Genomic DNA, 17,207 nt, shown 5'->3' on the forward strand with positions numbered 1-17,207 from the left:
GCCTGGAGTTCATTTGCAGTGGCTGGAGGCCCTGGTGTGCCCATTCTCTCTGCATGTATCTGCTTCTCTCTTCCTAAATAAAAATTAAATATTAAAAAAATTAACTGAATGGATGAAATTTTAAATTGATAGTGACCGGGGTTTTTATTTTTATTTTACTCTGAGAGAGAGATAGGAAGAAGAAGGGAGGGAGAGAAAGAGAGAGAATATGTCCACCAGGGCCTTCAACCACTGTAAACTAACCCAGACACATGTGCCACCTTGTGAATCTGGCTTACATGGGTCCTGGGGAATCAAACCTGGGTCCTTTGGTTTCACAGGCAAATGCCTTAACCGCTAAGCCATCTTTTCAGTGCCCCTCCACCTTTTTATTGAGATAGGGTCTCACTATGTAGACCAAGCTATCATTGAACTTGCAGGAAATTTCTGCCTCTGCCTACAGTGTGCTGTGATTATAGATATGTGTCACCACATCCAGTTGGGATATTTTTTTTTATTATTGTTTTGAGATAGGGTATCACTCTAGCCAAGGCTGACCTGGAACTCACTCTGTAGTTCCAGGCTGGCCTTGAACTCACAGTGGTTCTCCTACCTCTGCCTCCCAAGAGCTGGGATTAAAGTTGTGTGTCACTATGACCAGCTTAGTTAAGATTTTTTTGGGGGAAGGGGCTGAGGTAGGGTCTCACTCCAGCCCAGGCTGACCTAGAAATCACTATGTAGTCTCAGGCTGGCATCAAACTCATGGCGATCCTCCTACCTCTGCCTCCCAAGTGCTGGGATTAAAGGTGTGTGCCAGTACGTCCAGTGGGATTTTTTTTTTAATAGAATCTATAGTTTGTATTCAGAGAATGAAAATTTGTCCACTTTTTTTTTTTTTTTTGAGACACAATTTCACATAACCCAGGCTATCCTGAACTAGATATATAGGCATGCTGGTTTTTAACTCTTAATCCTCCTGTCTCTGCTTCCCAAGTACTAGGATTACAGGCATGCACCACACACCCAATTTTGAGTATTATGAAAAAGTAAATAAAATGAGTGAACTAAACATACCTGAACGTGGGCTGCTGTAAGAGATGCAGTCTCATGTGAGGGAGAGAATGACCCCAGCAGCACCTTGCAAGGTATCATCCGCAATGTACCCTGTGTATAAACTGAACCTTGTGAGGACCATCCTGATCCAGTTTTCCTTTGCGATAACTGAATACCATGAACTTATAAAGCAGTATCTCACAGTTCTGGACGCTGGGACATCGCATTGCACGGTGCTAACGTAAGGGGGCCATATCAGAACACGGCAGAAACCAATCCATGGCAGGATACAACAAACACGATAGTGAACTAGTTTTTGTAACAAAGCCACTCCAAAGAACCTGTGACTTGAAGACTGAATGAATCCAATCACCAGGGCAGAACATGACCAGTCACTTCCCAAAGTTTCTGCCACTCCACCTTGCTGCGTTGTAGATGGGAATTTACCAAATCCCGGTAAGTGCTGTGTTTTCTACAGACAGTGCCTTTGTGTCAATGCTCTGGTGGGGCTAGGAGACCATGCAACAACCAACCACTGCTGTCACCTTGGGGAGAGACAGGTGGCTGGAGAGCTGTAGCATCATCTATCATGTTCTCATTTCTCATCAGGACAGGCATGGTTATCAGTTATGTAATGAAAATTTCTTTTTTTTTTTTTTTTTTTTAGCCAGGCATGGTGGTGCACGCCTTTAATCCCAGCACTCGGGAGACAGAGGTAGGAGGATTTATGTGAGTTCGAGGCCACCCTGAGAATACAGAATGAATTCCAGGTCAGCCTGGGCTAGAGCGAGACCCTACCTTGAGAAAAAAAAAAGATACATATATATATTATACACACACATATATATACATGTGTGTGTATAATATATATATTGTTTTGTTTTTTCAAGGTAGGGTCTCGCTCTAGCCCAGGCTGACCTGGAACTATGTAGTATCAGGCTGGCCTTGAACTCACAGTGATCCTCCTATCTCTGCCTCCTGAGTGCTGGATTTAAAGGCATGCATGCACCTCCATGCCTGGCAAACGTTATTTTTTAATAAGTTTTTATTTTTATGTGTTTATTAAAGACACACAGAGAGAGAATGGGCGAGCCAAGGCATCCAGCCACTGCAAATGAACTTCAGATGCATGTGCCACCTTGTGCATCTGGCTTATGTGGGACCTGGAGAATCAAACCTGAGTCCTAGGTTTCATAGGCAAGTGTCTTAGCTCCTAAGCCATATCTCCAGCCCTTTGTTTTGTTTTGCTTTTTTGAGGTAGGGTTTCACTCTAGTCCAGGCTGACCTGGAATTCACTATTTCACTATGAAGTCTCAGGGTGGCCTCAAACTCACGCCGATCCTCCTACCTTTGCCTCCCAAGTGCTGGGATTAAAGGTGTACACCACCACGCCTGGTGAAAAGTTATTTTTTTCTTTTCTTTTTCTTTTGGTTTTTCAAGGTAGGGTCTTGCTCTAGTCCAGGTTGATCTGGAATTTACTATGTAGTCTCAAGGTGGCCTTGAGTTCAACTACCTCTGCCTCCTGAGTGCTGGGATTAAAGGCATGCCCCACCATGTCTGGTGAAAAGTTAATTTTTAAAGACAACCATGAAACATTTACGAGTTCACTATCTACTTTAGACGGCACTGGCTATTCAATTCTTGAACACTCTTGGCACACTGACCTGTCCTCGCTGATGATGGATACTTTAAGTTATGTTGCCCTTCTGCTCAAAAATCCCTATGGCTCCCCTGGCCTTGGGAAGAAAATCCTGGCTCCAGGCAGGGTGTGTCCAGACCATCACATCACCATCCCAACAGTGCTCTGCTTCTGATGCACTTGGGGTCCCGCTGCCAGGCCTTTTCCTTCTGACATGCCCCCCATGTCCCCTCTCCCTACTCAAATCTTGCCCATGGTTTGGGACATGACTGTGACCACTGTGCCTCTGTGGCCAGAACCTCTCTTGGCTCTTAAACTTCAGCTCCAGTCTCTTCCCTGGAGGTCCTGCAGTATATGAATTCCTCCTTCAAACTGTAATCATTACCAAGGGGGACGCTTACTTTGTAAGTCTTATTACCTCAATTACTTCCCACAACAATCCTAGTAGTAGATACTGTAATTATTATTCTTGTTTTATTGAATAGAAGGTCAAGATCAGACAGATTAAGGGCCCCTCTCCAGGGCAGGTAGCTAGTTAAAGGTATAGCTACTAGTTAACTAGTTATACAATGGCTTGTCCACATGTGCCTGACAGTTGCTAAATAAACACAAGTTAAATGAATTATGTCTCTAAGTGCTTTGCTATGCTAACAGTAGCTGGATTTTAAAAATATTTTACTTATTTGCAAGCAGAGATAGAGAAAAGAAAGACAGAAAGAATAGGCATGACAGGGCCTCTTGCCACAAATGAACTCCAGATGCATGCACCACTTTCTGCATTTGGCTTTTTACGTGGGTACTGGGGAATCAGCCAGCTCTCCAGCCCCTGGGGTGTTCCTCCCCAAATATTTTATTTACTTATTTGCAAGCAGGAAGAGAGAGAGAGAAGAGGGAGGGGGAGAGAATATGGGCGTTCCAGGGCCTCTAGCCATGGCCAGACACACGTGCATCTAGTTTTACATGGGTACTGGGGAATCACACTCCGGTCCTTACACTTTGCAGTCAAAGGCCTTAACTGCAGAGCCATCTATCTATCCAGCCCTCTGGCATAGGTTTTTGAGACAGGGTCTCAGTACTGTAGCCCAGGCTGGCCTCAAACTTCTGTACATCTCACCATTCCCAATCATCCTTCCTCAGTGCCCAAGTGCTGGCATATGCCACCACACCTACCCGTGTCAGCCTCTTCTTTATAAATGACAGTAGCAAACATTAAGCCCACTAGCCAGGCCGATTCTAAGGGTTTTCAGGCGTCATTCCACCGAGGGCCAGCACACACTCTAGGCAGCAAGCTATCTTGATTATTCCTGGAACGAGTAGGAAACCTGCGGTGCACTGGAGTTAGGTGATCTGCCCATGGTCACACAACCCATAGAGGCTGGCTTGGTCACCCACCTTTGCTCATTTCTGTCCCCCACTGGCCCGTTGTACCAGCCGGCCAGAGCGTGACTGAGATGGAGACCCTGAGTCTGGCCATGGCTACATCATCATCTTCCAGGCTACTGCTGCGTTTCATTTGGGGGGGGCGGTTAGAAATAGGCTGTTGAAGGCTGGAGAGATGGCTTAGCGGTTAGGCGCTTGCTGCGAAGCCTAAGAACCCCGGTTCAGGCTCGACTCCCCACCTACGTTAGCCAGATGCACAAGGGGGCGTACGCGTCTGGAGTTCGTTTGCAGTGGCTGGAGGCCCTGGTGCGCCCATTCTCTGTCTCTCTCTCTGCCTCTTGCTCTCTCTGTCTCTCTCAAATAAATAAATAAAAATGAACAACAACGAAATGAAATAGGCTGTTGATAGTGCGATGACTTTCTGCAGGACACCACTGAGGTCTGGGATTGCGGGTAGGGGACAGAAAGAAAGTGGGCCTGTAAGTACGTGTATGCTCACAGACACACACCAACCCGTTCACCATTGGCAGGTTCCTCTGAGCTTGTCTTCCAGCACATTGGGTTACCACTGGGTAAACGCTGGGCACAGCCGCTCACCCAGAAGCTGATGAAGAGTAGCAGCCACTCCTCAAAGGAGGTCTATGAGGCATGTGAGGGCCAGCTGAGTGCCCAGCAGACCGTGGCATTGCCCTGCAGGGTGGCACAGGGCATTCGCCCAGCATTGGCGGAGGTTGGGGGGCGGGGGTATGATGGGAGCATGGTGAGAAGCTTAGCAGCCCCACTCAGATGCGAATTGTCTCTCCCACACTTCCCGGGCTGCAGGGGCCTCCATTAGAGCCCTCGAGGAGTCAGAATCCACACCTCCGCAAATGGGCCCGCTTTCCCAGGGCCCCCCTGCCCAGACCTTCCCTGGGCTCTGTGGGTTTTGACACCTCTCTGCAACCTAGCAGGGGGTCACCTCGCACCTTTGGTCCAGATAAAAAGCTAAGGTCTGGAGGTGGCCGGTCCAGCTTCCCGGAGTGTGCAGCCAGGCCATGGCCCAGTCGCCACCACCTCCTCCTCCTCCTCCTCCTCTTCCTCCGCAGAGCCTCCTGGGCATGGACCACTGGGTCTTCTCCCAGAGCTGGGGCTGGGCCAACCACTCGGATTCCACGTCGCCAGCCTCCTCTTCGGATTCTTCGGGTTCGTGCCCGTGCGACGGCACCTCGCAGCCCCAGCCGCCGCCCCCGGCGCCGGCCCGCCGCGCACGGGCCGCCGAGGCCGCGCCCCCGGCTCCCCGACGCGCGCGCCCGGCTCCCGGCGGCGGGCAGCGGCAGAGCGCCAGCGAGCGCGAGAAGCTGCGCATGCGCACGCTCGCCCGCGCGCTGCACGAGCTGCGCCGCTTTCTGCCGCCGTCCGTGGCGCCGGCCGGCCAGAGCCTGACCAAGATCGAGACCCTGCGCCTGGCCATCCGCTACATCGGCCACCTGTCGGCCGTGCTGGGCCTCAGCGAGGACAGCCTGCAGCGCCGGCGCCGGCGGCGCGTGGACACGGGCTCTCCCCGAGGTTGTCCGCTCTGCCCCGACGGCAACAGCGGCGGCGGCGGCGGCGGTCCCGCGCAGGCGCAGACGTTCAATCCCGGCCTGGCCTCCGCCGCCGCCTATAGCGGGGCGTCGTCGTGGGAGGTCTCGCACACCTGTGCTCGACCCCAGGTCTCACCCGAGCATCTAGAGAGCAGGGTCTCCGACGTGGATCCCTGGGTGACCCCTCCTTATTACCCCCAAATGCAGTCACCCGTGCACCAATCGCTAGGGAGAGCTCTCAACATGTCTCTTTGGACACCATCCCACGGCTGTCCTGGGACACAGACAGCCCCAGAGTCTGGGAACAAACCTGGACGCTGGACATCACCCCCTGTGTCTTCAGAGTTGGCTGAGCTGTACCAGGTAGGCTCTGGCCCTCACACCCCCCCCCCCCCCCCGGCTTTCCTTTGGGACTGTCCCCAGATTTCAGTTGGAACTAGAGTGGGTGGGTAGTCTCTAGTCAGCACAGGGCCTCATGCTTTTCAGGTCCCAGGTTATCAAATGGAGGGGAGGATGGAAGGAGCCTTAATGTCTGCAGGGGAAGAGGTGAGGCCCTGGGAGGCCATCACCGCTGGTCAGCACTTTTCACAGCCCGGGGAAGAGAGGATAGCCTGGGGACTTGCGCAGGGACCGGGATGGGAGGGTGAGGGGCTGCACTGTCAGGAAATTCAACTGTCGCCTTGAAAGCACTCAGTGTACCAAGGGGGGGGCCAAGCGGTAAGGACGTGCTTTCTGGATAGATGGGCTTGGGGTTGGTGATATTCGTGTTTTCCTTGAGCCTCATTCATTCAGACACTTTAGAGGTGGGAAAACGAGGTGAACAGTGTGCACATAGCTAGTGAGTAGCAGAGCATCTCCACAGCCAGGGCTCTGGACCTCGTTGCCGTTCTGCCTTGTGGTCCCATTGGCTTTCCAGCCGCCACCAGCCGAGTCCCGGGGAACAGCCAGGTGAGAGATCTCCAGGCACTGACCTGCTAACATTCTGTTCTTGTCTCTTTCCTGTTAGAGTATCTCCATGTCTGCTGAATCCTGCCTGTCCACGGGAAACCCTGCCCTCCTGTCCCACTCTTCATGCCAGAGACTTCAGCCCCAACCCCAGTGGGGGTGCTGGGGCCACAGTGCAGAGGTACTCCCCAGCTCTGAGGACCAGAATCCCTGTGCCACCTTCCAGCTCCCTGCAGCCAGCACGACCCCGAGCTCAGGTCTGAGGCTCAGTGGCTGCCCTGAACTTTGGCAAGAGGACCTGGAAGGACCTCCGCTGAACATCTTCTACTAATGGCCTTACCTGCTTTCTCTCAGCCCATAGTTGAGCCACGCCTGTCATAGGAGTGCGCTCTTCATCTGCCTCCTCAGTGGTGTTTTGAGCTTTCCTTAGCCGCCGACCCCTTTCTCCCAGGTGATAAGTTTCATGGAAATAATGTCTGGAGCAGATAAGACAGTGGGCAAGCTCTCTGGATGGAGGGCTGCTGTGGAGTGCCTCCACTGCTAGCCACTCCCCACAAACCTCATGACCCAGAATGAGATGGGCTGGGCTGGGGACTGGGCAAGTCCATGCTCTGCTTGCTGGTGACAGCTGGCCAGAATCCTATATAACTTGTTTTATAATTCTAAAAAGATGTTTTGGCCTGTTTTATTTGCCTCTGGAAAAGGAAAATGTTCCCATTGGGTGGAAAATAAGCCTACCGCTCCTTCCCCTTCTCACAGCCAGGCCTGTCCAGGTGGACGTGGGTCCTCACTTGCCGGTTGACAGTGTTTATTGTGTCCAGAAGAAGGGTCTGTGATATAAGCTGGGTGGACTCACAGTGCGGGGATGTTCAATCATGGTCAAGCAGGTCCCGAAACAGAGGCCCAGAGACCTGTGAAGTAGAGCTCTTTCACAATTCTAAGAAATGTTTTTAAACCCGGAGTGGTGACACATGTCTTTAATCCCAGGACTGGGGAGGCAGAGGTAGGAGGATCACTGTGAGTTGGAAGCCACCCTGAGACAACGCAGTGAATTCCAGGTCAGCCTGTGCTATAGTGAGACCCTGCCTGGGGGAAACAAACAAACAAATGTTTTTCAAAGGATGCTGCCAGTGGGCTCTGGGCTAGGTTCACTTTTAGTTTCAAAGGATGCTATGAGTGGCCTCTCTGGGCTAAGTCTACTTTTAGTTTGAAAGGATGCTGCAACTGGCCTCACGTGGGCAGCCATAGCAAAACGATGCCACCTGGGCAGCTTGAGGAACAAAAGTTTATCTTCTTAAGCCTGGAGGCTGGAAGCCCAAAACTGAGGCCAGGCAGGTTTGGTTGCTTCTGAGGCCCCTCCGCTTTGCTGGCAGACAGCCTCCTTGCTGCTCTGTCTGGGTCGCAGCTGCTTCTTAGAGATACCAGGGGTGTTTATCTTTTATTCCTTCTCTAAAGCACCTGGTCCACAGTCAGTCACATTCTGAGGTACTAGAAGGTAGAACTTGTATTAGTTTTCTGTCACTGTAACAGAATACCTGAGGGCTGGGAGATGGTTCAGTGGTTAGAGGTGCTTGCTTGCAAAACCTGCTGGCCCCAGGTTCAATTCCCAGCCATCCTTGTAAAGGCAGATATGCATGTGTTTGTAGTAGCAAGAGACCCTGACAACACACACATGCATGCACACGCACGCACACAAATTGCCTGAGATAATTAAAAAGAGAAAGTATTAGTTAGGTGTAGTGGCACACACCTCTAATCCCTTGAGAGGAAGAGGTAGCATCACTGTGAGTTTGAGGCCGGCCTTGAACAACAGAGTAAGTTTCAGGTCAGCTTGGGCTACAGTGAGACCCCACCTCAAAAAAAAAAAAAAAAAAAAAAACAGAGAAAGAAAGTATTTGTTTGGTTCATAGTTATGGAGGTTCCAGTCTAGATGGATCTGCCCTTTTGCTTTAGACCCCTGGTGAAGGCAGAGGTGCCTCAGGAATCATGGCAGAGCAGACTGCCCCCTTCAGGAGCTGGGAAGCAAAGAGAGGAAGAGACTGGTGTCCCAGGATCCCCTGCAGGGACTCAACCCCAATGACCTCAGATGTGATTCACAAGAGTATCCAATAATACCATCCCGTGCACTAAGCCTTACTTTTGGTGTATGTGGGGAGAAAGTGGTATGCAAGATCTATAGGCAGCACTTAAACATAAATTTTAGGGGGACACAGTTCAGCCCTAGTGTTCAGTGGCAGAGAAAAATTATTCCCCAATAAATAATGTGAATTACGGGCTAGAGAGATGGCTTAGTGGTTAAGGCACTTGCCTGCAAAACCTAAGGACCCAGGTTTGATTCCCCAGTACCCACATAAGCCAGATATACAAAGTGGTATGTGTGTCTGGAGTTCATTTGCAGTGGCTGGAGGCCATGTGTGCCCGTTATCTGTCTCTGCCTCTCACTCTCTCAAATAAATAAAATATTTTCCAAAAAGCCAATGTGAATTAATGAGCACTGCCCAGGTCCTAAATGAAAGGATGAGGTTTGTACAAGAGCCTTGGGACCATTTCACTCTTCAGTCGCTGCCTTGATGTGCGTTGCCTTTAGTAAGCATAATGGCTCTGCCTGGATCTGGGGGCGAAGACGACATGAGCCATTAGCAAAGCTTCCCTGTGGACCTGGGAGCTAGCAGTGCCACTTCCTCCTGCATCTGTTGTCTCGGGGAGGGGAGAGTTGTAGAGAAAGCCACCCTAGAGCTGGGCATTAAAGGATGGGTAGGAGTTTGCCCAGAGCAATGAGGGAAGAGTGACTTGGGCAGAGAGAACAACATGGGCAAGTCAGGAGAGGTAGCCAGGGTCTCGAGTTGATGGGGCAAGGGACAAAAAGGGCTGGGGAAGGAGCCTACAGGGAGGCAAGGTGTAGTGGAGCCCACTAAGGGTATGGTAAGGTATTTTACTTTTTTTGTGTGGGTGATGAGAGACACTGGAGGCTGGGAACAGGACTAAGCTGGCCACAGAGACTCTTGGATCCTTTGATTCATGAAAAAAATAAAAAAGAACCACTGGGTCTAGGGACTTAGCTCAGTTGGTAGAGTGCCTACCCTCGTATGCTCAAGGTCCTGGGTTTGATGCCCAAAGCCACTTAAACCAGGTGTAGTGGTAAAAGGCCTGGAATTCCAGCCGCACAGGTAGCCTCTCATCTGCTAGGCCTTGAGGCCGTGTGGCGGTTGTTGCTGATTGACTTGTCCTGTGACATCAGGCATCACTCCCTCTCTAAGCCTGTTTTCCAGCTCCTGCAGGAGGAACTGGTTTGGAGGGCACTGGCTGCAATATCTAGATTCTTGTTTGGGCCCAGGAGCAATAAGTTGGACCAAGGATACATGGACAATGATAGAAACAGAGATTTTAAAAAATATATTTTATTTATTTATTTTTTGAGAGAGAGACCATTAGGTTTTACAAGCCAATGTCTTTAACTGCTGAGCCATCTCTACAGGACCCACCCCCTTTTTATAAGAAATAGACACCCCTGAAAGTAGGAGTTGGCCAGTGAGCTGGCAAAGACATGCTCAAAAAAAGCCATGTGAGTTCTGATCCTTTATAGGCCATTTATATAGCACCCACCTTCTTCTACATCTGTGAATTTGGGATTTTTTTTTTTCATGCATGCTCTGTTGTTACATGTGGCTCACCTGAGCAAGGGTTTCCAGTTCTCTGCTAACTGGCTTCTTTCATAGGTAAATATTTTTTTTTCTCTCTCTCTTTTTTGCTTGTTTAGTATGTGTGTGTGTGTGTGTGTACACACATGTATATGCGCAGATGCACCTCACAAGTACATGGAGACTGGAGGAGCACATAGGGTGTCCCTCCTCTGTCACTCATCTGGGTATTTCTGAATGAAGAGCTGTGGTTTCCACTAGCCCCAGAGAGCCTCTGCTCCCCACAGGACTGGGATTATAAACGTGCATGGCCATGCCCCGATGTTTATGTGGGCCCTGGAGAATCCAACTTGGGGTGCTCTCAGGCGCTTGTGGCAGGCAAGATCTCTTCTGAGTCACCTCCCCAGACCTCGTGTGTCAATGTGGATGACTGTCAAGTCCCTGCTGTCCTGCCATACAGCCACAGGCAAGCTTTAAATCGTCACCCTCCCCTGCTGCCTGGTCTGTCTCTCTGACTGTGCAGTGTAGAGCATAGACCCTACCTGCATCTTGGTCCCTGCAGTCGGCACACAGTAAGTTGCTCAATATAACAAGTAACTGAGTCCCAGTACCTAAAAGATGACACAGGCAGGTGGTTCCCAAATCCTGGCTATGTCCTACATCCTGCTTTCAGAACGTGATTTAGAACTTCCAGTTCCAGAACATTCTGAAGCCCAGTCAGGTTGAGAAGCCATGGGTCTTTGTTAACTTTTCATGTGACAGCTGGGGAACCCGAGGCCCAGGAAGGGGCCCCATCTCTCATGGCCCCCAGCTAGATACAGGCATCGGGCTCCCGACTCCTAAGAAGATCCGGGGTCCTGGTGCCAGTCTTGGGAAATCTGCGCCCAAGGCAGAATTAGACAAGGGCAGGAGTGGGTCGGGGGGGGGTCCTCCCTGCTCCTGGGTTTAAGTGGAATTTAATAGAGGACCAGTTCACCGGTTGCAGGCAATTATGAGCAACTTCTGGAACTCGGCAGCTTTGTTCCGCAGCTCTCGTGCATGTTTCTCTATAAGGCTGGCTAAAAGAGAGGCAAGAGTCCGCCACCCTAGCAACCATGTACTTCCATCAACTACCAGCTGCAGTTGCCCGGGAGACTAGACAGCCTGATGCTCCTGGAATGAGGGGAGGTGTCCAGGGAGGCCCAGAGGAACTCTGGGCCCTTCGTGCCTGCTTGGCGGGGAGGATGGGTCCTGCTTCAGCAGCCCCTGCCTGGCCCAGGTCTGTGGCTCTGTCCCATGCAGATTGCTCTGGGCCACATATCAGAGCAGAGAGATGGGCTGATGCTGTGTCCTGCCTGGATTGCTAGAGACCCCATCATCACTCATGGGCTGAGACTCACCCAGGTCGGCCAGCGGCCCTAGAGTAGAGGACATGATGGCTCTCTGCATGTGGGCGGCTGAGGCCTGGAGGAACGGCAGGCACACTCACCTCAGGGCCAGGCTGAGCAAGAGGGTCTTCTCAGGCTCACCCCTCAGCTTCAGTGGTTTCTACTGCCCATCCTAGGCACCTTCATCGCTGCCAACCTGCAATGCTGAGGGGCCCATGCCCTGATGGGCAGAACCCGAATAGGCCGGTAGCAGCCCACTTTCTAACCCGTTTCTGTCCTGCGACGTTGACCAGGCCTCTGCTTTGGGAATTTGTCACTATATCTGGAGGAGCAGTCATCCTGTAGCCATGCAGGCCCTCAGGAATTCCAGCTTTGGAAGCTGACAGGTGACACGAGCTTATAAATGTGGATGTCACAGATCAGCTTCCAATCACTGGCCGGGTCCTGCATCCCCGAGTTACGACTTAAGCACCAGCACCTCAGTTTCCTTATTTGCAAACCTGAGACAGGTGTGGCTGTGTAGGTCAGTAATAGAGCAAGGGCCTAGAGTGCAAGGGCATAGGTTTGATCCCCAGCACTGCAAAAGTAAATACGCTGATTAATTAAATAAATAAAAAGTATTAGAGAAAAGATTAAGACAGTCCTCACTCAGCATCCGATAGGGTGCCAAAACAGCTGAGCCAGTGCTGGGTACAGAGGAAAAGGGGATCCAAGAGGAGTCTCCTCTCTGGTGGTCAGTTCTCCCCTACAATGTCACCGGAGCCCAGAGTCCACCAGGGACCCAAAATGGTGAGAATGACCCCTCCTCCAGCTGGATACCAGAAAGTCAAGTGCCAGCCTTGGCCGCTGGGCACTGGCGACAGGAAAGGCTGTCACAGAGCAGAGGGGCCAGGAGATTTAATCTAGGACTGCGGGGGGGGGGGGGGGGGAGCCACCGGCATCACCCCTTCACCCAGGCTGTTCACTACCCTTTGATATGCAGATGAAGGGAGAGAGTTTGGAGCCTTCCTGCCCTGGGACCCAGCTTCCTGCTTCTCACCCAGGGAAGAGGGCGGAGGGTGGCTGCTGTTGCCAGCTCCAGTCCGGAGATGGGGCTAAGGACAGTGTCACTTGCTTCCCAATGATCAGGCCAGGTGCTAAGTATGTGAATCTCCCTCAACCCACACACCAACCCCAAGGCCCTGTCTCCCTGCTTTCATGGAGTATACAAGGAAACCAAGGTCTGGGAGTTGACCTGCCTTCCCCAGAGACAGATCTGAAGTCCAAATGAAACCAGAACTTCAAGATTCATGAGGACCTGAGTTCAGATCCCCAGCGCCCATGGAAAAGCCAGGCATGGTGGCACAAGTATGTGCCATCCCAGCACTGGGGAGGAAGAGACGGGAAGACCCATGAGGCTTGCCAGTTGGCCTGCTGAGTCAAATCAGTGAGTTCCAGGTTCAGTGCAAGACCCAAAGAAAAGCTCAAAATAGCCAGGCATGATGGTGCACGCCTTTAATTCTAGCATTGGGGAGGCAGAGATAGGAGGATTGCTGTAAATATGAGGCCAGCCTTAAACTACATAATGAATTCCAGGTTAGCTTGGGCTAGATAAAGACCCTACCTTGGGGAAAACAAAAAAAGGAAAAATGGCTAGAGAAATGGCTCAGCTGTTGAAGATGCTTCCTTGCAAAGCCTAATGACCTGATTTGATTCTCCAGTACCCACATAAAGCCAGATGTACGAAGTGGTGCATGAATCTGGAGTACATTTGCAGCAGCTAGAGGCCCTGGCACACCCCTATTTTCTCTATCTGCCTCTTTCTCATAAATAAATAAATCTAAAAAAAAAAAACAAAACAGAACAGAACAGAAGAAAAAGCTTTTGGGGAGCCAGGCGTGGTGGCGCATGCCTTAAAAATCCCAGCACTCAGGAGGCAGAGGTACAAGGATCGCTGTGAGTTCGAGGCCACCCTGAGGCTACATAGTGAATTCCAGGTTAGCCTGGGCTAGAGTGAAACCCTACCTTGAAAAACCAAAAAAAAAAAAAAAAAGCTTATGGGGAGCTGGAGAACTTACTTTGCAGTTAAGGCACTTGCCTGCAAAGCTTAACAACCTGGGTTCAGTTCCCCATTACCCGTGTAAGCCAAATGCACAAAGTGACATATGCACCTGGAGTTTATTTGCAGTGGCTGGAGGCCCTGGCATACCCATTCTATCTCTCTATCTGTCGCTCTTCTATCTCTCTCTGCTTACAAATAAATTAATAATTGTTTTTAAAGGGCTGGAGTGATGGCTTAGTGGTTAAGACACTTGCCTGCAAAGCCAAAGGACCCAGGTTTGAGTCCCCAGGACCCACATAAGCCAGATGCACAAGATGGCACATGCATCTGAAGTTCTTTGCAGCAGCTGAAGGCCCTGGCACGTCCATTCTCTGTTTCTTTCTCTCTCTCAAATAAATAAAAAAATTTTTTTTGTTCATTTTTATTTATTTATTTGAGAGTGACTACATAGTGAATTCCAGGTCAGCCTGGGCTAGAGTGAGACCCTAGCTCAATAAGCCAAGCCAAGCCAAGCCAGGCCAGGCCAGGCCAGATGCCAGGCCACGCCACGCTGGGCCACGCCACGCCACACCACGCCACAAAAGCTTATAGGGCCTGAAGAGATGGCTTAGTGGTTAAGGTGCTTGCCTGTGAAGCCTAAAGACCCAGGTTTGATTCCCCAGTACCCATATAAGTCAGATGCACAAGGTGGTGCATGTGTCTGGAATTCATTTGCAACAGCTAAAAGCCCTGGTGTGCCCATTTTCTCTCTCTGCCTCTCTCTTTCAAATAAAGAAATAAAAATAATTTTTTAAAAATTATTTATTTATTTATTTATTTATTTGAGAGCGACAGACACAGAGAGAAAGACAGATAGAGGGAGAGAGAGAGAATGGGCGCGCCAGGGCTTCCAGCCTCTGCAAACGAACTCCAGACGCGTGCGCCCCCTTGTGCATCTGGCTAACGTGGGACCTGGGGAACCAAGCCTCGAACCGGGGTCCTTAGGCTTCACAGGCAAGTGCTTAACTGCTAAGCCATCTCTCCAGCCCTAAAAATAATTTTTAAAAGCTTAGAAAAAAAACCACAGGCCGAACTCTGTCCATAGTCATATTAATCAGAGTGTCTGTCTAAAAACCACATACCTAGCCTACCACATCTTTCTTCAAGGCTGAAGGCATAAAGAGGGACTGAGGCATATTCCTGTCAGCTTTTACCATCTCTTGTTCTAGACCCCCAAGGAATCAGAAAGTATCCAATCACTGTCCTAAACCTGTAGTCACTGGCATGCCTTGCAGACATATCACCCCATGATGACATCAGTCCCTAAGCAGAAGTAGTAATCTTATGGAAATTAGCTTGCTTGTCTCCCCCATAAACTTAGTTGTCCTGAATGTTAGGTTCCCAGTTTATGGCAATTTGGGAATTAAACCCTCCTGGTGGCCTTGTGTTGTTGGGGGCAGGATTGTGGGTGTTATACCCAGCTTCCTCTTGCCAGTGATTAGCACACTCTCCTGTTGCTATTGTTCATCTGTTGCCCAGGAGGTCATGTCCACCCTCTGCTCATGCCATCATTTCCCCCTGCCTTCATGGAGCTTCCCCTCAAGTCTGTAAGCCAAAATAAACCTTCTTCCGCACAAGCTGCTCATGGTCGGGTGTCTTCTGCCAGCAATGCAAAACTGACTTCAACACCACATAAGCTAGATGCACAAGGTAGCACATGGATCTGGAGTTTGTTTACAGTGGCTTGAGGCCCTGGCATGCCCATTTTCTCTCTATATATCTGCCTCTTTCTCACAAATAAATAATAAAATATTAAAATTTAAAAATGAGGAATGTCCTTGAGCCTATAAGGGAGAAATTTTTTATTTATGTATTAATTTTTTATTTTACTTATTTATTTGACAGAGAAAGAGGGAGAGAGAGAGAGAATGGGTGCACCAGGGCCTCCAGCCACTACAAACGAACTCCAGATGCATGCATCCCCTTGTGCATCTGGCTAACGTGGGTCCTGGGGAATCGAACCTGGGTCCTTTGGCTTTGTAGGCAAATGCCTTAGCCGCTAAGCCATTCCTCCAGCCCTATTTATTTATTTTTGAGGTAAGGCTTCACTCTAGCCCAGGCTGACCTTGAAGTCACTGTGTAGTCTCAGATCAGTCTTGAACTCTCGGTGATCCTCCTACCTCTGCTGGGATTAAAGGCATGCACCACCATACCTGATTAGGGAGAATCTTTTTTTTATAAAAATTGTTATTTATTAGAGAGAGAGAGAAGCACAGATAGAGAATGATCATGCCAGGGCCTCTAGCCACAGCAAACAAACTCCAGATGGATGCACCACCTTGTGCATCTGGTTTACATGGGTTCTGGGGAATCAAACCTGGGTCCTTTGGCTTTGCAGGCAAGCATCTTAATCACTAAGCAATCCCTCCAGCCCCACCCCCACCCCCTTGTCTTGAAGGAAACCTCGCAGCCCCTACTTTTGTGAGAGGCCGAGAATCTAAGGGACAAGCTGGATTTTCCTTATCTCACTTTCTGAGAATAGAAAATTGGGATTACTCCCTTTTCTGAAAACCTGGCAACTAAACACTTGAGATCAGGGCTGGACTAACTAGTTCAGTCCCCATCCAGTAAATATCACTAGGCAGGTCACTAGGCGGACTTGCCCATTTTGGGGAATCCCCTCCTTCCTTTTGGGCGGGAGCTCTGTCCTCTTTTCTTAAGCTCTATAAAATCTTTCAAAACTGCACCCTTTATGGTCTGTGAATGTCATTCACTGAAATTCGTTAAGACAAGAACCCAGAGGCCACTGACAGTGGGGCTTTGTGTGACCATGCGTGCCTGGCACCCTATCTCCTGAGTTACTGCCCAACCAAGAGCTTAGAAAAGCTCCATCACTCTCAAAGACACCCCAGATTCCTGTATCACTGGTTTGTTGGGACTGCCAGAACTGGGCAGGGTACATGAGCGCTTGCCTTATAATTCTGGTAACACTCCGTATACTAAGAAATGTAGCCAGGGGCCAGTGTGTGCCTGGGATCATGGGCTGTTCTCACCAGCTGCCCCAGGCGACCTGCAGGATTTGACTCTTTATTTTTCAAACCTGGCCAACCGCTCCTCACTGAGTGGCTTTTAGACCAACCCCACTCTGCAACCCTAGAAAGTCCACTGTGGAGCCTAGAGAAGTACATGCTCTTGATCATGGCTTGAGCTCCCAGCTCCTGGCCTCTGCTATCCTGGATGCTTCTATGGTACAGGAAGAGCTTGGCCAGCACTCTGCTCTGCACCCTTGCGCTGTGCTGGGTGGGTGCTCCACCTCCACTCTGCAGGACCAGCTCTGTGCCTGGCACCCCAGCAGCAGCTCTCACCACCCCTGTGGGAGACCACTATGTCCACCCATCTTCTCGGAGCTCCTCAACTTCCAGACCAGCGAACCTGCCCCCGGAACTGGGCCGAAATGAATGTGCAGGCAGATGTGGCGCACAGAGGCACGGAGGGCTGAGCGCAGGCACCCTCTTCCTCACTCCAAGCTCCAGTCCGCCCCCTGTACCCCAGCTCCCCTTATCTAGCCTCTCTGGCTGTTGTGCTAAGCTACTCCTGTTCTGGTTGAGTGATGAGTCTTGAAGC

General features: G+C 50.4%; 1 protein-coding gene across 1 annotated transcript; it reads left to right on the forward strand.

Moving 5' to 3' along the window:
* The first annotated feature begins 4,798 nt into the window (after positions 1–4,798).
* Mesp2 (mesoderm posterior bHLH transcription factor 2) lies at positions 4,799–8,218 on the forward strand. Its single transcript, XM_045145835.1, has 2 exons — positions 4,799–5,976; positions 6,620–8,218. Exons 1-2 carry the CDS (start codon positions 5,086–5,088, stop codon positions 6,887–6,889), a joined length of 1,161 nt encoding a protein of 386 aa, XP_045001770.1. The 5' UTR covers positions 4,799–5,085; the 3' UTR covers positions 6,890–8,218.
* Positions 8,219–17,207: the final 8,989 nt, after the last annotated feature.

The sequence above is a fragment of the Jaculus jaculus genome, chromosome 3 (assembly GCF_020740685.1).
Source record: "Jaculus jaculus isolate mJacJac1 chromosome 3, mJacJac1.mat.Y.cur, whole genome shotgun sequence".
NCBI classification, from domain to species: Eukaryota; Metazoa; Chordata; class Mammalia; order Rodentia; family Dipodidae; genus Jaculus; species Jaculus jaculus.

Coding starts and splice junctions, on each gene's coding strand:
- Mesp2 (XM_045145835.1), top strand. CDS start 5,086: ATGGCCCAGTCGCCACCACCTCCTCCTCCTCCTCCTCCTCTTCCTCCG. Junction 5,977..6,619: donor AGTTGGCTGAGCTGTACCAG/GTAGGCTCTGGC, acceptor CTTTCCTGTTAG/AGTATCTCCATGTCTGCTGA.